Here is a 22,357-nt window from a genome sequence, read left to right on the forward strand (position 1 = left end):
AAGGTATTTATCACTGTACCTCTCAAATTAATAAACAGGATCTAGCAGCTCAATGGACTGAAAAGAGGCAAAACAGTTGGTGAGAAGGACGAAAATAGGATGTTACCATCCATGACACTGTATTTATATTTTGGATCAGCCAACCTTTCTGGGCTTGCCTGGATTTCTCAACCTGTTCATCTGTTAAATATATATTGAACATTGTGCAAGGATACAAAAAATTTAAAAAGATCCAGTCCCTGCCCTTGAGGAACTTCTAGAACATTAAAAAAACAAAAACCAAAACCTAATGCTTACCATGTAGTGTCTTATTACAAAATACATAGCAGAGTGAAATGGGAGCACAGTGGACACATATCCAAATGAGAATGCATTCCAATTTCCAATTCTTAATAACAGGTGAGAAAGGATCTGAGTCTAAAAAGGACACTTTAATTCCTACCTTCCTTTTTTGTCTCTTTGGAGTAAAGGAAGACACACATTAGTGTTTCAATTAACAAAAGGGAGGTGATAAAGTATAACTGAAGAAAGACAACAATTGTGGGTTTTAAGTCCTTTTCTCCCATATCGGTCCCTCACCCTCCCTGTTCCCTGTTTTTTGAACTTGGGTAAGTAGCTTCATATTCTGGACTTACAGGCCTTGCTATCAAGTGAGGTATTATCCTCCTTGCTCCATGGCAGGGCTGGAAAAGGTGACTGATCAAGGTCCCTCCCACCGAATTCTACAATCCAGAAATTTCCAGATCCAAAAAGGCAGGCAGAAATCTTCCCAAAGAAGGGGCCAAGGGTAAGAACTGGGGTCTAGGGAGCAAGGAACAGCGAAGGAGGCCGAAGCCAGTTCTCACCGAGAGGATCTTATCACCCTCCTGGAGCCGCCCATCCAGGGCCGCAGCCCCATTCTCTTTGATGCGGCTGACGTAGATGCCACTGTCGTTGGAGACATACTGCTGATCAGTCCCACCGACGATGTTGAAGCCCAGCCCTGAGAAAATCATGGAGGAGTTGTGAAGGAGAGAGTGGCGAAGAAGAAAGGGATTAGAGAAGAAGAGGAAAAAGAAAGAGGAAAGGCCTACTGGGGAGGGGAGGCTGGCGAGTCAACTGTGACGTAACTAGTCAATAGACCCAGGCAAGGTCAATGAAAAGTATCATCAACAGAGGTCAACAGTACCCAGAGTTGCCCACTTAGACCAAGCTAGACTAAAAATACAAACAGGGTAATCAACATAGTTTGTTGAGTATGAAAAGAAAAATCTATACTAAACTCAGTGAAAGAATAATGGTGATTCTTGTAAGATGTGCTTCTGTTCACATCTGATTTTGATTCTGCTGGTGGCTTTCAGAGGACCCAATTCTCGACTTTCTCGATATGAATGTAACAGGGTAAGCAGTGTTCATGAGAAGAAGCCATGCATTTAACTAATTAGCAAATGAGCTATTTTTTTTTAAATACTTATTTAAGTAATCTCTACACACAAAGTGGGGCCTGAACTCACAACCCAGAGATAAAGCATTGTGCATGTTGTTCTGACTGAGCCAGCCAGGTGCCCCTGAACTATTTTCAATTTAATGGAGGAGAGATTCCTAACCAAACCTTCCCCTTCATACTTCTCTTCTCCCAACCTTGAGGACAATTTGTGTATGGAGGTGTTTTGGAGGAAATGGTCTTAGGAGTTTCATTTTTTCTTCTACTTAGCATGAAGGGAACTAGGGAGGTAACTGAAGCTTCATGATGGGACCAAATCACCAAATTCACTCTTGTTTCCTTTTCTACTTTCAGTGCAAACAACTACATATTCAGGTAGTTTGCCAAGTTTTATCCACTGTAGAGAACGGACTACCCACTGATTAGCAACTCTCCATCTTGCCCCTCACCCTCACCCCTGGCAACTACCCTTCGATTCTTTGCTTCTGTGAGTCATTTAAATAGGTATAAAATTTCAGTTATGCAAGATGAGTAAGTTCTAGAGATCTGAGGTACAACATGGTGCCTACAGATAATAACAGTGTTACCGTACTCTTAAAAATCAGTTAAGAGAGTAGGTCTCATCTGACCACCAAAGTATCATTTCCATGGACCCACCACTCAGCTGTTGGAAGAATTTCACTTTACAAAAACCACTTTTATAAAGGAAAGAAAAGGAAAAGAAAGAATATAAAAGAAAAGGAAAGAACCTCCTGGGGTTTTCTTTATGTCAGATACTGTAGAATTCATAGCCACAGCGAAAAGAGAAAAGGGTTTGGAAACAATGAAAAAACAAAAGTCTGGTGGCACGATTAGAAGGAATGGCCGTAATCACTAGCTTACTATTGGTTTCAACAGAAAAGATACTTAAGGAGACATACGTGGGCTTTCTTAAAAATTCTCCCCATTGATAGGATGAAAGCTTCCATGTAAAGCTCACAGTGTTAACACAAGTACTAGCAAATCAATCTGTGAGTGAAAGAAACACATGGCCAAAAGGAGAGAAGCAGCAGGAAACATCTCATTTACATAGCATACCTTGTGCACAGAGTCTCTGCAGGTAGAGAATGAAAAGGATTTAAGATACATGATAGAAAGCTACTTCTAGAAGATGACTATTTCAACTTCCTTGAAGGGTAGGGTATGAAAACTTAAGTTATTAAATGGTTTTTCTTAGAACACTCTTAATTTGTTTCATAGTGGGTAGGAGGTACTGGAAAGGGGATGGTGGGTAGTTATAACTATGAGAAAGGGGACGGTGGGTAGTTATGAGAGAAGACAGAAAGGTAGGTGAAGCCTGATTGTTGAAGGCTTTGAAACCACTTCAAAACTGTGACTGGTTTGAGCAAGGTGGCTGAGGACAACCAGCCTCTCACAATACTAGCACAAACTATTTGGAGCAAATCTTTCAAATCTAACATCTTTACTAAACACTATAGATGACTGGGGATTTGGGGAATAGGAAGCATGTGTTAAGCAGCCTAATGCAATATAACTGTTAGAAAGAGGAAGGAATTTGCTACTGTTATTCAAAGCTACAGAAGAGTGCCTAAAAAAAGGAGAGTGGGAGAAATCTAATCGAAATTTTCTATGAACACGTAAGTACAGTCTACTCTCACCCAGAAGTCACGCTTCAATGGCATGTTTATAAGCGATCGCTATGTCAGTTGTAAATGCACTACGCCATTTAACATGAAAACTCTGAGGCTGGCAGGAAGTCTCTTTCTTCATTAAGAGCATTTAGAGAACTGAACTCACCCATAATTCGAAGCATTGCTGAAATAAAATGGGAGTCACCAAAGCACTGGGCAACAGTACTACCAATTCAAACCTGGGCCCTACATTAATCCCCAAGTCACCTGTTCATTAAAAATTCCCAATCATTTACTATGCGTCAGGCACTGTGTTATGTTCTGAGGAAGACATAAAGCTAAACTGGATAGTCCCTGCTTTAACCACAAACAGAAATTTACCCTCTTGCCTGTCCCTTTTAGATTGTGCAGAGGCTAATCAGAGGCAGAACACCTGGTCATAAATTCAACTCCATAACTTATCACATGTGTGGACTTACTAAGTCAGTGTACCTCTAATCCTCGGTTTCCTTTCCTGTAACCTAAGGATTACAAGTTCTGCCCTCTCTACCTCAAAAGGTAATTGCTAGGGTCTAATAACATGAAATCTGAAAAAATCCTTCATAATCTACAAAGTAGTTACTGTAAGAGCAGTTGTCAATAAACAGTGGTGCCTGCTACAGCCCAAACTGGACAGTTTGATGGAAAAAAGATTAAAAAGACACAGTACAAATGTGGAAAGTCCTAAAATATAAGAAGACAGATAAAAAGTCCATTCAACTATTAGAACAAGACTGGTTTGGAACTCAAACTTATTGAAATTAAGTATATCTATGGTGACCCAGACATCCCCATCATGAAGAGTTTCTAGCAAGGGTGGTATTTAAAATACACAACAGTCAGTCCAGCACACGTACCAATCAATTGCAACAGATGTCAGCTAGAAACAACCAGAAGGAGAAGGGCTCTCCCAGTATATATCTGCTGATTACCAACTGTGTCTCAGGAAAATCTTCCATAAATAGGGTAGACCACCGATCCTAGTTTGTCTGGGAGTCTTGATGAATACCTGTTATAATTAAAATAGTCCCCTTCAACTTAAAAAGCATCTCATTTTGGACCACTGTGATCATCCTATCTATAAAGGATAATGTAAAAATGTTAACTGCAGCATGTTTTGTGGTAGGGTGAAACTGATGGTAATTTAGATGTCTATACTTTAGGGAACTGATAACTAAAATATAGTTAAAAGTCAGAAGCACTAAGTAATCATATCTAAGGTAACAGGGTTTTAAAATGTAATGTTGGTTATTAATAGCCCAGTATCTTCTTATAAATTAGAAACCCATGCACACAAAACAGTATTACCTACTTACAAAAATGCATGTATGTATAGGGGCACCTGGGTGGCTCAGTTGGTTAAGCATCTGACTCTCGATTTCAGCTCAGGTCATGATTTCACGGTTCATGAGATCGAGCCTCAAGTCGGACTATGCCCTGACAATGCAAAGCCTTCTTGGGATTCTCTCTTTCCTTCTCTCTCTCTCTCTCTCAAAATAAATAAACATTTTTTAAAAAACACAAAAGACAAAAGTACATGTATTGTTAAAGACATGTAAAGACACGTTAGAATGGGTACCTATGGGGGAAAGGGTACAAGATGAAGTTTAGGGATAAAGGACAAAAATCAAACCAGAGAGGGACCTTGCATTTACTGATGATGACAATGTGTTATGGACCTAAAGGATACAATTAATTCAGCTCTCAGCATCTATGATCCAAAAGGGGCTGAGGGAGAGGAAAAAAGAAAAAGACTAGGACTCAATGGCTTTTTAAAAAGTGAGTGAATGAAGAAGTATTACATAGTGAACTCGGGTTATAATGTGCCAATAATTTTTTTTAAACGTGATAAGATTAAAATGCACTGCTTGGTCTCTAATTTGGAAAAGAAGTCTAAATGCAAGAAAGTAAAGATGGCATAAGAATTACACCACCGTAGGACTAGGAGAGAAAGAAAGTACATCTTGTATAGGAGCTTTGCAAAGTCAAACAAGAAATGCCTTCTTGTGGACACCCCCCAACCTGTCTCCAAGTCTGGACCTTGGGCTCATTTATGTACAGGAGCAGTAATAGTAGAAGCAACAGTTAATATTTACGGAGCATTTAATATGTACCAGCTACCATGCTATGCACTTTGCATACATTATCTCATTTAATCTTCTCAACAAACAGGTGAAGTGATTATTACATTTTACAGATGAATTTGAAGATGAGGCATGAAGCGGGGCGCCTGGGTGGCGCAGTCGGTTAAGCGTCCGACTTCAGCCAGGTCACGATCTCGCGGTCCGTGAGTTTGAGCCCTGCGTCAGGCTCTGGGCTGATGGCTCGGAGCCTGGAGCCTGTTTCCGATTCTGTGTCTCCCTCTCTCTCTGCCCCTCCCCCGTTCATGCTCTGTCTCTCTCTGTCCCAAAAATAAATAAAAACATTGAAAAAAAAATTAAAAAAAAAAAAAAAAAAGATGAGGCATGAAGAGATTAAGTAATTTTACAAAAGGTTAATCTGGATGTTTGATTCCAAAGTGTGAGTTTTAAATCATTTTGCCATACTCTATCGTTGTAGAAAATAGAAACAACTGCTTTAGGAAAAAAAATCTGCTAAGCAAGGCTGGCTATCTTGGGAGGCAACTTGCCTTTGGGCTGGCTGAACAAGCAATGTTGGAATAATGCTTGTAGAACAGTTCCCAACAGTAATATATTCCAGAGGAAGAACTGGTCATTCTGGAGTTCGGTCACTTGAATCACGGTCCCTAGTGCTTACTTTCAGGCCAAAGAAAGAAAAGCCCTTCATTTATTTTAGATTCTTGTCTTTAAAATTTGTAAGTTATAAGGTAAAAAACAATGTTTAACCATATTGCTCTAGAAATAATAATTCTGGACATAATGAAAATGAAACAAAATAGTCCATTAACACCAATGATGGTAGCCACTTCTTGAATAAGGAATACCAGATTAACAAAACACCCTTATTTCCCTCACTATCAGCATACAGGTTTTTTTTTTTTTTATCCCAAGATAATCTCACTAATTTTCCCTAGATGTCAATCAAACTCACTGTTTGTTTAGTGGTAAAATATATGTAACATAAAATTTAACTTTTTAGCCACTTTTTAAAAATGTTTATTTGTTTTTGAGAGGAAGAGAGAAAGAGAGAAAGAAGCAGAGAGACAGAATCCCAAGCAGGAAGCAGGCTCCCCACTGTGAGCACAGAGCCCGACCCAAGGTTCGAACTCACAAACCATGAAATCACGACCTGAGCTGAAATTGAATGGATGCTTAACCAACTGAGCCACCCAGTGCCTCTAGCCATTAAAAAAATTTTTTTAAATAATATTTTAATGTTTATTTATATTTGAGAGAGACAGAGTGTGAACAGGGGAGGGGCAGAGAGAGAGGGAGACAGAATCTGAAGCAGGCTCCAGGCTCTGAGCTGCCAGCACAGAGCCCGATGCAGGGCTCGAGCCCACAAACTGCAAGATCATGACCTTAGCCAAAGTCGGACACTTAACTGGCTGAGCCACCCAGGCACCCCTAAAAAATTTTTTTAATGTTTATTTATTTTTGAGAGAAAGACACAGCACGACTGGGGGAGGGGCAGAGACAGGGAGACACAGAATCTGAAGCAGGCTCCAGGCTGTAAGCTGTCTGCACAAAATCCAATGCATGGCTTGAACTCACAAACCATGAGATCATAAACTGAGACGAAGTCCAACACTTAACCAACTGAGCCACACACGCGACCTACCACTAGCCACTTTTGAATGTATAATTAAGTGGCATTAAGTACATGCACAATGTTGTGCAACCATCACTACTATCCATATCCAGAACTTTCTCATCATACCAAACAAAAATTCTGTACCCATTAAACAGTAGTTCCTCCCCTTCACCTTGATAACCTCTATTTTACTTTAGGTCTCTAGGAGTTTGCATATTCTGTATACCTCATGTAAGTGGAATCATACAATATTTGTTCTTTTGCGACTTGCTTCTTTTTCATTTAGCATAGTATCTTCCAGGTTCATCCATGTTGTAACATGTATCAGAATTTCATTCTTTTTAAAGGCTGAATAATATTCCATTGTGTGTGTACATACCATATTTTGTGTATCTACTCATCTCTCAGGGGACATTTGGTTATTTCCACATTTTGGCTACCGTGAATAATGCTATGAACATTGGTGTACAAGTATCTATTTGAGTCCCTGCTTTCAATTCCTTTGGGCAATTATCTAGGAACTGAATTGCTGGATCACATAGCAATTTTTTAACAATTTGAGGAACTGCTCAAATGTCTCCCACAGTGGCTGCATCATTTAAGGTTCCAACAAGCAATGCGCAGGGTTCAAATTTCTCCATATCCTTGCCAATACTTACTTTTACTTGTCTTTTAGATAATAGTCATTCTAGGGGATGTGAAGTGGTATATCATTGTGATTTTGATTTGCACTTTCCTAAGGCTGTGATGTTGAATATCTTTTCATGAGTTTATTGGCCCATATGCATATCTTCTCTGGAGAAATATCTTTCAAGTCTTTTGCTTATTCTGAATTGGTTTTGTTGTTGTTGAGTTATAAGAGTTCTTTATATACTGGATATTAATCCATTATCAGATATATGACTTGCAAATATCTTCTCTCATTCTGTGTTATCTCTGTGTCTTCTGATGCACAAAATTTTTAATTCTGGCAAAACCCAATTTATTTTTTTCACTGCCTGTACATTTTGTGTCATAGCCAAAAAACAAAACAAAACAAAACAAAAAAACAAAAAAAAACCCCACCAAACTCAAAAATGTAAATATTTTCCCTATCTTTTCTTTTAAGAGTTTTATAGTATTTGCTTTGGGGGGGGGGGTAGGGTGTAGGGGGACAGATAGTCTGCTCACTTGCTTATTTACTTATTTATAAGTTTTTATTTAAATTCCTGTTAGTAAACATACAGTGTAATATTAGTTTCAGGTGTGCAGTATAGTTATTCAACACTTCCATACAATACCCAGTGCTCATCACAACAAATGTACTTCTTAATCCCCATCACCTACTTAACCCATCCCCTGGCCCACCTCCTTTATGGTAACCCTCAGTTTGTTCTGTATAGTTAAGAGTCTGTTTCTTGGTTTGCCTCTCTCTCTTTTCCCTTTGCCCATTTGTTCTGTTTCTTAAATTTCACATATGAGTGAAATCATGTATTTGTCTTTCTCTGACTTATTTCACTTAGCATAATAGTCTCCAGCTCCATCCATGTTGTAAATGGCAAGATTTCATTCTTTTTTTATGGCTGAATAATACTCTATTGTGTAACATATATTCCAAATCTTCTTTATCCACTCATCAATCAATGGACAGAGTTAGCTCTTACATTTCGGTATCTGATGCACTTTTAATTTTTGTATGAGATGTAAGGCAAGAATCCAACTTCAGTGCTTTGCATTTGCAGATCCAGTATTCCCAACACCATTTATTGGAAACTGTCCTTCCACACAACGAATGGTCTTGGCACCCTTTCCAAAATCATTTAACCGTATAGGAGAGGGTTTGTTTCTGGCCCTCCTGTTTTATGCCACTGCTCTATATATCTGTCCTTATGTCAGGGCCACACTATTTGGAACACTGTAGCTTTGTAGTAAGGCTTGAAATCAGGAAGTTTTGAGTTCCCCAACTTCGCTTTTTCTTTTCAAGATTGCTCTGGCTATTAGGGGTCCTTTGACATTTCATATGAATTGTAGAGTGTGGTTTTCTATTTCTACAAAAAGGCTGATTAGATTTTGACAAAGATTGCATTACTATACAGAATGCTTTGATAGTATTGTCTGTCATCTTAACCATATTAAGTCTTCCAGTCCATGAATGTGGAATGTATTTCTACTTATTCATGTTTTCATTTTTTTTCAGCCAAAATTTGTAGTTTTCAATGTACAAATTATTGGCCCCCTTGGTTAAACTCACAAGTATTTTATTCTTTTTGATACTACTGTAAATGGAATTATTTACTTAATTTCCTTTGCAGATTGTTCATTGTTAATGTATAGAAACTAAACTGATTTTGTGTGTTGAGTGTGTATCCTGCAACTTTACTGAATTTGTTATAAACCCTAACAGGTATTGTTTGTTTGTAGAACATTTAGAGTTTACTACATGTAAGATCATTTCATCTGTGACTAGAGACAATTTTACCTCTTTCTTTCCAATTTGTATGCCTTTTCTTTCTTTTTCTTGTCTAGCCATTCTGGTTAGGACTTTTAATACCATATTGAACAAAAGTGGTGAAAGCACACACCCTTGTCTTTGTTCTTAATCTTAGCTTTCATGCTTACATAAGTGAGTATGTTGTTAGCTGTGGATTCTTCATACATTGCCATCATCATGCTGAGGAAGTTTCCTTCAATTCCTAGTTTGCTTTTAACATGGAAAAGTGTTGAATATCCTTAAATGCTTTTTCTGTATCTGCTGAGATGATCATGTGGGTTTTTTCCTTCATTCTATTAATATGTATTACTTTGAAGGATTTTTCTTTTATTGAATCATCTTTGCATTCATGGAATAAATCCCATTTTGTCATGGCCTATATTCCTCTTAATATGTTCCTAAATTAAAACAATGTAGCTCTATGATCACCCTAGCGACCTACGTGAACGCAATTTCTGATCACAACCACAGGGAGCAGGACCCAAGCAGAACCAAGTTTATTTCTGGACTCTCTATCAAAATCAATCAACTGAGTTGATGAAATGGGGATTATGGTCTGGAGAGGGTGAGGTCGCTGGAAGCTGTAGGGCAAAGTTCTGGAAAGGAGGAAGGGAGGCAGAAAAAAAAAAGATCCAGGTATCTTCATGAGTCTTTACAAAGTACTAGCCCAAGCAGATGCTGAGTCAAACTCCAGAAGACTGGACAAACAAAAACTAGGAAGTTGTATGCTGGATAATTCTCAGAGTTCAAAAAGGGCAGGGAGATTTTCAAGTTCTGTCCAGCCAGAATGGAAATCCTCAGTGATTCACTTGAAAATTCTGTGGATACTCACTTAGAACATAACTCATTTGTAGAGTTGAACTATCCCTGAAGTAAATACGACTTTAGAATCATCCTAGAAAAGGTTACAAACAGGCCTTCAGGAGGTCAAACTGATCTACAAGTTACTTAACTGCCTGCTAACACAAAGTTCAGCACTGTAACATTAACAATGTTCATGTAATAAAACAAAATGCAGACAGGCAACAACGTAATAGTCACAATATCCAGAATCTAAAAATTAACATGCTAAGAAGAAAACACAACCCATAATCAAGAGAAAAATCAATCATGAGAAACAAAACCAGAAACAATAAAGGATGAAACAGGCAGACAAGGATGTTTAAAAGGTTATTATAACTATGTGGAAATAATTAAAGGAAGTTAAGCATAATGAAAAAATGGAAGATTTTTTTTTCAAGTCTTTAATCCATTTCGAGTTGATTTTTGTATATGGTATAAGGGAGTGGTTCAGTTTCATCTTTGTGCATGTTTGCATGTCTTTTGCGTCCTGTCCAGTTTTTCCAACACCATTTTTGAAGAGACTATCTTTTCCCTATTATATATTCTTAGCCTCTTTGTTACAAATTAATTGACCATACATGCATGGGTTTATTTCTGGGATATTTTGTTCCACTGATGTATATATGAAAATGAAAGCTGAAAAAAAAAAAAAAAGAAAACTCACAGATTTTGAAAACTACAATATCTGAAAGGAAAAATACACTAGATGTGATTAATAGCCAATTTGATACCACAAGACAAAAGATCAATGAGCCTGAAGACATAGAAGGGACCCACAGTAACATGTAGGATAGAAGCAATATGTAACTGGAGTTCCAGAAGGAGAGGAAAGGGGAAACAAAAAACATCTGAAGAATCTACTGGCTCAAATTTGTGAAATATATACACAAGCAGATCCAAGAAGCTCAACAAACTCCAATCAGAATAAACAGAAAAGAAAAAAAAAAAAAAAAAAAGTATACCATAACCACACTGCTCAACATCAGATATAAAGAGAATCTTGAAAGCAGTCACAGTGGAAAAGGACAAGTATATACTAAGGAGCAAAGATGAGAATGACACCAGACTTCTCCTCAGAAACTATACAAGCCTTAAGTCAATGCAACATCATCTTTAAAATGCTAAAAGAGGGGTGGGTGCCTGGGTGGCTCAGTCAGTTAAGGGTCCAACTTCAGCTCAGGTCATGATCTTGCGGCTCCTGAGTTTGAGCCCCATGTCGGGCTCTGACAAGTCGGGAGCCTAGAGCCTGCTTCAGGTTCTGTGTCTCCCTCTCTCTCTGCCCCTCCCCTGCTCATGCTCTGTCTCTCTTTCTCAAAAATAAATAAACATTAAAAATATTTTTAAATAAATAAAATGCTAAAATAAAAATATAATATAGAATTTCATGCCCAGTGAATACAGCCTTCAAAAGAAAGGCAAAATAAAGATTTTTTTCAGAAAAACAAAAGCAGGGAGAATTTGTCACAAGCAGATCTGCACTATGATAAATGTTAAAGGAAATCCTTCAGACAAAAGAGGAATAATACTGAACAGAAACTGGATCTATACGCAGGAATGAATACCACCAGAAATCATAAATACATGGATAAACACTAGTGAAAAGGAAAGGGATGGACACAGATACACTATGCAGGTGAACTGGCCCTATGAATATTATAAAAAGTAGACTTCAGAATAAAGAATATTACAGAGAATAAAAAAGGACCTTTCCTAATGGAAAAAGTCCGTTCACCAAGATGACATTAAAACACAAAATATGACCTGGGTGCCTTGGTGGCTCACGGTCAGCGGAGCATCCAACTCTTGATTTTGGCTCTGGTCATGATCTCAGGGTCACTGAACGGAACCCTGTGTCAGGCTCTGTGCTGAGCATGGAGCCTCCTTAAGATTCTCTCTCTCCCTCTGTCCCTCCCCCACTCATGCTCTATCTCCCTCTCTAAAATAAAATAAAGGTTAAAACATTAAATATAAACACACCAGATAAGAGAACTTAAATATTAATGGAGCAAAAACTGAAATGAGAAAAAGGCAAATAAAAAACGACAGTTGCAGATTTCAACACTTCTTAGCAACTGATAGAACAACAACAACAAAAAATCAGTAAAAATACAGAACACTTGAGCAAAACTAAGAACCAACTTCATGTAATTTATCTTTACAGAACAGCACACACAACAACTATGGAATAAACATTCCTTTCTAATGCACAGGTAATGTTCACAAAGATTGACCAAAGGCTGCTCCATAAGTAAATCTCAATAAATTTCAAAAGACAGACTTAAATTAGAAATCAGCAAAAATTGGGGCACCTGGGTGGCTCAGTCAGTTAAGCATCTAACTTCAGCTCAGGTCATGATCTCTGTTCATGGGTTCAAGCTCCACATCGGGCTCTGTGCTGACAGCTCAGAGCCTGGAGCCTGCTTCAGATTCTATGTCTCCCTCTCTCTCTCTGCCCCTCCCCCGCTTGCTCTCTTTCTCTCTCTCTCTTTCTCTCTCTCTCTCTCAAAAATAAACATTAAAAAATTAAAAAAAAAAAAAAAGAAATCAGCAAAAATAATTGTATTAGTTTTCTTGGACTACCAAAACAAAATACTACAGACCGTATGGCTGAAATTCTGTTCTGGAGGCTTGGCAAGTCCAATGTCAAAGTACCAGCAAGACAAATTTCATGCTGAGGCCTCTTCTCTTGACGTGTAAGTGGCCACCATCTCATTGTGTGCTCACATGACTTCTTTGTGAGTTCTGAGAGAGAGACTGTGCACACATGCACAAGCGTGAACTCTCTGGGTCTCTATAAGGACACTGATTCTATAGGATCAAGGCTCCATCCTTAACTTCATTTAACTTTAAATACTTCTGTAAAGACCTTATCTCCAAATACAGTCATATTGAGGGTTAAGGTTTCAACTCAACATCTGAATTTCCCAGGGGGATGGGCACATGGGGACAAACATTCAGTCCATAACAATAAGATATTGAAAAAAATCCCTCAATGTTTGGAAAACAACCTATGAGTTAAAGATGAAACTATAAAGGAAAACAGAAAACATTTTAACTGAATGACAATGATATCACCATATATTAAAAATTGTGGGATGGAGCTAAAGCAACATTTAGAGAGAAATTTACGGCTTTACATGCTCACGATAGAAAAGAAATAAAAGGTATAAAATCAATGATCTTAAATTCTATCTTAAGAAGCTAAAAAAAAAAAAACCAACCCACTAAGTTAAACCTAAAGGAAGAAAAGAAGAAAATAATAAAATAAAAGCAGACTCAATAACATAGAGGGGAGCCTGGGTAGCTCAATCAGAGTCTGACTTCGGCTCAGGTCATGATCTCACTGCTCGTGGGTTCGAGCCCTGCATCAGGCTCTGTGCTGACAGCTTGCAGCCGGAGCCTGGAGCCTGCTTGGGATTCTGTCTCCATCTCTCTGCCCCTCCCCCACTCATGCTCTGTCTCTAATATAAATAAAACATTAAAAACATTTTTTTTAATTTAACAGAGCCAAAAAAAAGTTCTTTGAAAGGATTAATAAAGTTGATGAACTGCTAGCAAGACTAATCTAGAAAATGTAATTTTACAAATTAACAATTTCCAGAATACAAAATGGATTATCACTATACATATCCTAAAGATATTAAAGGGATAAGGGAATATTGTGAATAATTATGGTATGTTAGATAAAATGGGAAAATTCTTTCCAAAAAAATCACAAGTTATCAAAACTGACTCAAGAAGAAACAGAATATCTGAATATCCCATCTATTAGAAATATCTTCAAGGGGCACCTGGGTGGCTCAGTCATTAAGCATCTGACTTTGGTTCAGGTCATGATCTTACAGTTGGTGAGTTCGAGTCCCACACTGGGTGAGCTTTTGCCCCACTTCTCCCTCCCCCACCCCCACCCTTCCTGGGACTCTCTCTCTGCCCATTGCTCACTTGCATCCTCTCTCTCTCAAAAAAAATATCTTCAAGTGTGTTAAAGATATTGAATTCATAATAAAAAAGTATTCCCACATGGGGCGCCTGGGTGGCGTAGTCGGTTAAGCGTCCGACTTCAGCCAGGTCACCATCTCGCGGTCCGTGAGTTCGAGCCCCCCGTCAGGCTCTGGGCTGATGGCTCGGAGCCTGGAGCCTGTTTCCGATTCTGTGTCTCCCTCTCTCTCTGCCCCTCCCCCATTCATGCTCTGTCTCTCTCTGTCCCAAAAATAAATAAACGTTGAAAAAAAAAAATTAAAAAAAAAAAAAAAGTATTCCCACAGAGACAACTTCAGGCCTCAAGTGTTACATAAGTATGTTATAGCAAACATTTAAGGAAGAAATAATTCCCTTATGTAAAAAATTCCACAATACATTCAGTAATTTCACAAAATGTTTCTCAATCCACTTTATGAGGACAAGGTAATCTTGATACCAAAACATGAAACACAGGTTATAACATAACTACAGAAAAATATTCTGTATGTGGACTCAAAAATCCTCAAGAAAATATTAGCAAGATGAATCCAGCAATATATAAAGGACGAATGTAGGGTTTACCTAAGGAATGTAAGTAAAGTGGTTTTTACATTGGTCAATCAAATGAACAAATCCACCAGTTAATAAAGAAAAAAATCATGATTATTTCAGCACATGCAGAAATAGCAGGTGGCAAAACTCAACACCTTTTCATGATAAAAATTCTTGGCAAACTGAAAATACAAGGAAATGTCAAGTCTGATTAAAAGCATCTACAAACAGCTAACATCCCTAAAACTAGGTACAAGGAAAGATGTCCACTCTCTCCACTAGTATTTAGCATTGTACTGGAGGCCCAACACATGGGGCACCTGGGTGGCTCAGCTGGTTGAGTGTCTGATTTCAGCTCCGGTCATGATTCTGTGATTCTGAGCCCCATATAGAGCTCTGCACTGACAGCTCGGAGCCTGGAGCTCCGAGTAGGTCCCATGCACCACTCCTGTTTCAATTTGCAGAACACAACGAACTTTTCTGACTTTTGCCAAATGGACACATTCTTCCACTTTGGACTGAAACAGAGATACTGTAACACCTGTTAGTTAAATAGCCAATCCTGCACTAGATAACCAGTTTAAACTCTGCCAGCACCGTTATGATTGTCTCAAAACAAGTTATGTCACCTTGTGGTTTTTACCTTTAAAAGCCTGTACTCCTGGCTCACAATTTAGGGCAAAGTTTCCATTTCAGTTGACTGTCTCCCAGTGAAACCCCAAATCAACATTTTGGTTATTTTATAGCCTCCTCTTCTTGAATGACAGCTCCTTAAGTTCTCTCTGAAATACCTATGTAGGCACCCTTAGTCTCTAATTCTAGGATAAACTTTTGCTCAAACACTAAACAAATGTATATGCCAGGTCTCCACTGGATCATGTCTCCATTTGCCTCCTTGCTTTCAAAATGTTTCAATCTCTTCATTTTTTGCCTTATACTACAATCTGTACACTCCCCCACTACCCTCTTTTCAACTTGCTCCTACTCTACTGCTTCTTGCCCAAAATATGGTAATCTGTATGCTGTAGCAGGCATGAATACAACACAGTTTTGTACAAGGGGGAGAATATTATCTACTTTGTTTCCAAAACATTTCCTAGCACATTTAGTATGGTCTTGAGTCTTATCCTGTGACTCTACAAGGAACAGAACTATCTTATGAAGGTCCATAGCTATTTTGGTTATTCTACCTCAAGGGAACTTGGTATATGCCTATCATAATTAATAATTATTCTCCTATTGACCTGCAAAATTCTTAAAAATTGGGATCTTTTATTCTTTATTCTAGTACCTATAGTTCTTTTTTTTTAAGTTTTTTTAATGTTTTGTTTTTTTTTTTTTTTTTTTTTTTTTTGAGGAAGAGAGACAAAGCATAAGCAGGGGAGGGGCAGAGAGAGAGAAAGGGAGATACAGAATCTGAAGCAGGCTCAGGCTCTGAGCTGTCAGCACAGAGCCCAACACGGGGCTCGAACCCACAAACCGTGAGATCGTGACCGGAGCCGAAGTCAGATGCTCAACCGACTGAGCCACCCAGGCGCCCCCTAATATCTATAATTCTTAATCACAGTGTAGGCACATAGCAAACCCTAAATGAATGCTTTTAAAAACAGCAACCTTTATTTCCGAGTCTCCTGAAACCAACAGTTTGTTCCGATTCTATCATCTTGGATCTTTTTCCTCAGTAAGTAATTTTGTACTTATTCAAATACACTCAGTGGCTATTTTTCTGCCTAGTCATGTGGATGCTTTGTACAAAATGCTTTTTTTTTTTTTAAGCTTATTTATTTTGAGAGAGAGAGAAAGCATGCCCAGGAGGGGCAGAGAGTGGGAGAGAGAAAGAATCCCAAGCAGGCTCTGCACTGTCAGTATAGAGCCTAACACGGGGCTTGAACTCACCAACTGTGAGATCATGACCTCAGATGAAACTAAGTACTGGACGCTTAACCAACTGAGCCCCTAAAAAATGTTTCTATGGTTCGGCCTCTAACAGCTTGCCTTTCTACTTCTCCAAGGTAATTACTACATGTTTTCCTTTATATTATTCGTAAGGATTGTCTTGAAAAAATATTAATAAGAATGATCCTTGAAGCAACCTTAGATACTCATATAATATGCTCTTCTCACTCTATAAGGTTTTCTAGCTCTTGTATCTCCTTGTTTCTTACATCTTAGTTTCATATCCATTGTAACACATTACATCCACATTCTTTCCTTCTTTCTTGGAGTTAGTGGAGAACCCTGTTTGACTTTTTGAAATCTGAAATAGACCATGTTACTGGTTCTCTTTACTTAACAATATTCTATTATATTTTTCTGAGATTTATCAGTTTTCCTAGTCATTTCATGACACTTACTGACCACCCTGTGTCATGCCTGGCAAGGCATCAGGAAAACAAAAGAAGTGTATATCCTTTGAATCGGAAGAGCTCAGAGTGAAGTAGAGGGAGGAGGAGGAGACACAAATAAGGAAGCAAATATAGAAATAAACACTAAGATAGGGATATGCACAGAATCCAGTTGGAGCATAAAGAGAAAAAAGAACTTTGTATGATGGTTGAGAGCCTGGATTTTTTAAAAATTATTTTTATTTTAGAAAGAGAGAGAGAGAACACATGTGAGTGGAGGAGGGAGAGTGGAGTGGAGTGAATGCATGTGGGGGAGGAGGGAAAGGGAGAGACAGAATCTTAAGTAGGCTCCACACTCAGCATGAAGCCTGACATGGGGCTTGATCCCACAATCCTGGGATCGTGACCTAAACCAAAATCAAGAGTTGGATGCTCAAGTGACTGAGCTACCAGGGCACCACCCCAGAGCCTGGATTTTTAGGTCACACAGACCTGAATCCAATTCTTAACTCGACCCCTTAAAGAACTGTGTAACATAAGAGTCAAGGTTTTCTCATTTATAAAATGGGATAATAACCATTTCATCTACTCCTAGTTGGGAGTACACGAGACAAAGTGTTTAGTTTGGCAATACATGACAAGCACTCAATAAATGGTATATGATACTCATAACAAGGGGACAACTAGCCTATATAAAGCTTCCTGGAGGAGGTGATTCTTGAATTCAGTCTTAACCAATGAACAGGAAGGGGAAGGAGTCAAGATGGAACCTTAGAGAAAGGTTAAGTTTCCACACTAGCATTAAGAACTTGTCATAATCCAGTCTCTACCTCAGCAACCTCATCTCCTTAACTCTCCTAAATGAACCTTTCTTTCTATCCAGGCCAGTATAACTCACTGACCTCAGAATATGCTTAACTAATTTTCTTTCTTCTATTACTGTTTAGGCCACACCTTCCCTATGCCTGGCACTAGCCTATAGACTGTCTATAAGACCAACATAAGTTCCATCTTCTTGTAATTGATCAGTCTGGACCTTATCAATGGCTCCATTCTTTGAACTTTTCCAGGACAAGGTCCCCACCACACTTCCTTTGCCCTCTGATGACATGCATGTTCATCATAGTCCTTAACCATCCTTTACACTGATTTAACTTTTCACATGTGACCGTAATGTCTCCATGGGGACATATATTCCATGAGGGTAAGACTTCACGTAAGCAAGAGAAAACAGGGCAGAGATACAGCACTTTAGTCTCAGATCTACTTGGCACATGAATGAACAGATCAACAACAGATCAGCAACAGTCTCAGCGTCAAACCTAAAGCACATGACCAGTCTGTAGAGACTCATGTGCTTGGATTTAACAGGGTTTCTTGTTTTTAGGTTCTTACCTTGATATGCCCTCAGCTCTATCAACAGCAAACTATAAAAACTTTCCACTGTGGATTGTGTTAGTCATTTAAGATGCTTCAAATCCTTAACGCATGATATAACCAAATAAAGGTCAGGAGAAAGACTGGCAGTCAACTCCTTAGACATGGCTACTATATTAGAAGGTAGTTGATGGAAAAGCAGAATCAAAAGCTCTAGGTTAAACTTACTGGCTTTAGAACTTGGGCAAATCTTTAACCTCTCCGAGAGATAATTTCCTCATCTAATAATGTGGATAAATCACTTAGCACTCAGGGTTGCTGTGAAGATTAAATGAGTTAATATATAAAGTAACTAACATTGCCAGAAATATAATCCCTCTGTAACTATTCATTATTAAAACATTATACCAACCCATCATCCTCTGCAAAAAAAAAGAAAAGTAGACACATAGAGATTCTCTTCCTTCTTTAAAGATAATATATCAAGAGCAACCTGCTGAAACCTATTGAGGCCTCAGTCCTGAAGTAGGAATCCCAATCCTAACACATGGTGGGCAACAGAGCTGTCTTTATGGCCAATCTCTACCTGTTACAGTAGCGGGGGGAAAAGCGACATTCGATCCCTGTGATACTTCTTAGAGTAACCACAGCTTTTCAAAATTAAAAACTCTTAATTTGATAAAGGAAAATATAGGAGACTTAGAGACTGTTACTGAGCTGAACTCCCAAAGACTGAGTTTCTTTGTCATAATTTCCCCAAGACTTCATTCTTTCCCTTGCAGTAAACAAGATCAAACAGAATAGGTTCATTTGCCTTCCAAAATGGGCCCAAACACTGAAAATATCCAAGACTCTCGCCCTTGACGGAACACTGGCACAAAAATGCAGAATACACATTTTTGCTGCTACCTGATTAAACTATCAGGTCTCTGCATAGGAAGCTGTACATGAAGAGTGACAATGTTGCCTACAAACAGAAATGCATATTTCGAACTAGAGGCTTTTCCTATTTCTTCTACAGAAGGGAAGAGCTCACGTGACTGCCAAAGTTACTGGAAGTTTCTAGCGGTGATAAGGGACGTCCCCGTGTATCTTCATGACCACACAATAAAGAAGAGCTGAATTAGGCTGTACAACATACCAGGTAATTAGCTCTGAGAGGTGATAAACAGAAACTTGAAACATCCTCTTGATAACTGAGGCAACCAAACTTCAAATGACTGTTTTTAGGCCGGTTCCATCCTAAATTTGTGGCTCTATTCTCCTAAAAACATACGTTTATCAACTTACATGAGCAAGACACGAAAATGCTTAGGAAAATTAAAGAAGTCACCTGGTGAACAAATATTCATTGTGAATAAGGGCACATATACTATAGTAGTTAAACCACTTCTGAGGGAAATATATTAGCTAGATATAATTATTCTTCTAAATTAGTCCTTTGAAGTTTGTCCTAACTCCAGTGATTGAGAAAAAAGGCAATACTAGGAACTATAGGTCTGCAAAATTAACAGGATCAGAAATTGTAGCGAATGGTGAGGTGAGCATTAGTCAACCCTGCTATGCAAACACCAAAAAAGCTGAAGTGATATTACACTGAACTTTAAAAATATTTAGTGAGTTCTGCTCTGCTATAGTCAGGAGACCCTGGAAGTACGGTGGATGCCACAGCAAAAGGACTATGTCAAAGTACGTTAAATTCTTAAGCAAGAGACAAGACTTAAATCCAAAATCACATCAAAACAGTTCACATAATAACTAGGGATATTTAGGCTATAGAGGAAAGAGACAAAACAGGAGAACAACTAGATATCTTTAAATACTTGCAGGACAATCAGGAAAAGAACTAGTATTATTTTAACTGGCTCCAAGAACAAGTACCAATGGATGAAAAGTTACAGGGAAGCAGATTTTGGCTTAAAAACACTTTCTTCCCACATAGCCTCAAAAGTCAATAAATAGTAAGCCTCAAAGGGCAATAAATATTAAGAGTGAGAGAAGGAGAAATTTACATAAAGTAGGAAAAGTGCATCTAAAAGGACTGGGCATACAGAATGTGCATTCAACAAAAGTTTAGGAGCTCACGTAAAGCATGACACTAACACATGCAGATTAGAATGAATTACATTTCCATAAGTTGACTTCCAATCTTCTATAGCAAAAAAAAAAAAAAAAAGTATGGATGATTGTGAAAACTACATTTTATGAAGAATAATCTGTAAGTGGTGGTCAAGATATCGCAAAATTCCACATGAGTAATGATGATGGACTGTTCTAGATAGTGGTGAGTGGAGAGGAGTGACAGATTTACAGCAACATTTCAGAGACAGAGCTCACAGTACTTGATAACTTATTGGAGGCTCCTGGAATAACAATATTTAGCAGGTTTTACTGTGCTAGTCTAGCTACTCATTTGTTAATAATAACAACGACAGTAGCAAACACACAGTGCTTAAGAGGTGTCAGGCAATGTTCTGAAAGTTTTACACAGATTAACTCATTTCATTCTCATAACCCTATGAAGTATATTCTGTTATGGGGTGTCTGGGTGGCTCAGTTGGTTAAGCATCGACTTGGGTGGGCTCAGGTCATGATCTCGCAGTTCGTGAGTTCAAGCCCTGCGCCGGGCTCTGTGATGACAGCTCAGAGCCTGGAGCCTGCTTCAGATCTGTGACTCCCTCTCTCTGTGCCCTTTCCCCGCTCATGCTCTGTCTCTGTCTCTCAAAAAATAACTATTTTTTTTTAAAATGAAATGAAGTCTATTCTATTATCCTGCACGTTTTATGAGAAACTAAGGCTTAGCTTACATCAGTAAAGTTAGTCAGCCAACCAATATCGAAGATCCAGTAAGAGGTTAGATACCAGATGGATCTACGTAGTCCCAAAGCTAAAGCTCTTAATCGATCCACTAGACAGCTGTAAAGGGGAGTCAACAAAACCCAAGGCATGTAGTAGTGTTAAGAGCCCAGGGAAGAGCGTGGGGTAAAAGAGGGCGTTGGAGGGGGAAATACGACTGAGGGCCAAGTGAGGATTTAGCTGTATCAGAATCACCCAACTTGCTTGTTTAAAAAAAAAAAAAAAAGAAAGGAAAAAAAGAAAAGAAAAGAAAAGAGAAAAGAAAAGAAAAGAAAAACCCAAGCCAGCAAGCAAAACCCTGCTTTGAATCCAAATTCCTAGAGATGGGATCTAGGAACTAACTTTTTTTTTTAAAGCAAAACCGAAAAACCTCGGGTAATTTTAAGGCGCAAGCAGGTTTGAGAAGTGTGGTAGCAGATCTCTGAGGTTTCTTTCCGCTTTAGCATTCCAGTTGACACACTAAATGAATTTCCCAAAAATGGAAGGAAGGAGAGAGGGATTCTAGCACCAAGAAAACGGCTGTGCCTTTACAGTCGACGCCGCTGATGCTCCCCTTTTTACTCAACAGTCTGTCACAGGCACAGGAATAAAGTAGGCAATGGAAGGGGGGGGGTGTTAAAAAGCAGGCTTTGGGACAGGATTTTCTGGTACTATTAGCACCCGAAAAAACCCTTCCTGACTATAAACACATGGGATAATCCGACTGAAAAATGACGTGGGTTCCTCAGATCCCGCTCTGGCTAACGGTGGATGCCAACACAGTCTTCTACGTGCTCAAAGAGGTGCAGGAAACCTCCAGGCTGGGGCCTGCCTGCTCCAAGGCCAAAGGAATCGGCTCAGCAGGAGACGGGGCTACTCTGCAATGACAACCTCAAGCACCCTGCTCCCGGAGGCAACCTGTGCCGCACATACCCGAGGGTCCTCTAGTAAGATTGATTTCCTCCTCGGTGACCAAATAATCCACTCTTCCGTTCATGTCTTACTGCTCGTCGGGGTTCCCCACTGAATCGGCTGGGGCTCGCGCAGGTGAAGGTGAGCCAACCTCCGCGCGGCGCTCCAAGCACTACACTTTCGGTTTCAGCGGCCCGCGGACCGGAAGAGGAAGTTGGGAGCGCTGGGCGCGCAGGGGATGCTGGGAGTCGTGGTT

The 22,357-nt window shown here is 39.0% G+C and overlaps 1 protein-coding gene across 2 annotated transcripts in view; it reads right to left on the reverse strand.

Annotated features, from left to right (window-relative positions):
- The window catches only part of LOC101081641 (synaptojanin 2 binding protein), a 64,155-nt gene that overhangs the window by 15,401 nt on the left and 26,397 nt on the right, over positions 1-22,357 (reverse strand). Inside the window, exons 1-2 of one of the 2 annotated variants that reach the window (XM_003987787.6) lie at positions 22,123-22,312; positions 846-982 (exon numbers count right to left, since the gene is read on the reverse strand). In XM_003987787.6, coding sequence (XP_003987836.1) covers positions 846-982; positions 22,123-22,186 — 201 coding nt within the window. In that variant the 5' untranslated portion in view covers positions 22,187-22,312. Of the gene's footprint in view, positions 1-845; positions 983-22,122; positions 22,313-22,357 lie in introns of those variants that run through there. The other variant, XM_045060133.1, reaches the window with a different exon arrangement.

This window comes from Felis catus, chromosome B3, assembly GCF_018350175.1.
Source record: "Felis catus isolate Fca126 chromosome B3, F.catus_Fca126_mat1.0, whole genome shotgun sequence".
In the NCBI taxonomy this organism is placed as follows: Eukaryota; Metazoa; Chordata; class Mammalia; order Carnivora; family Felidae; genus Felis; species Felis catus.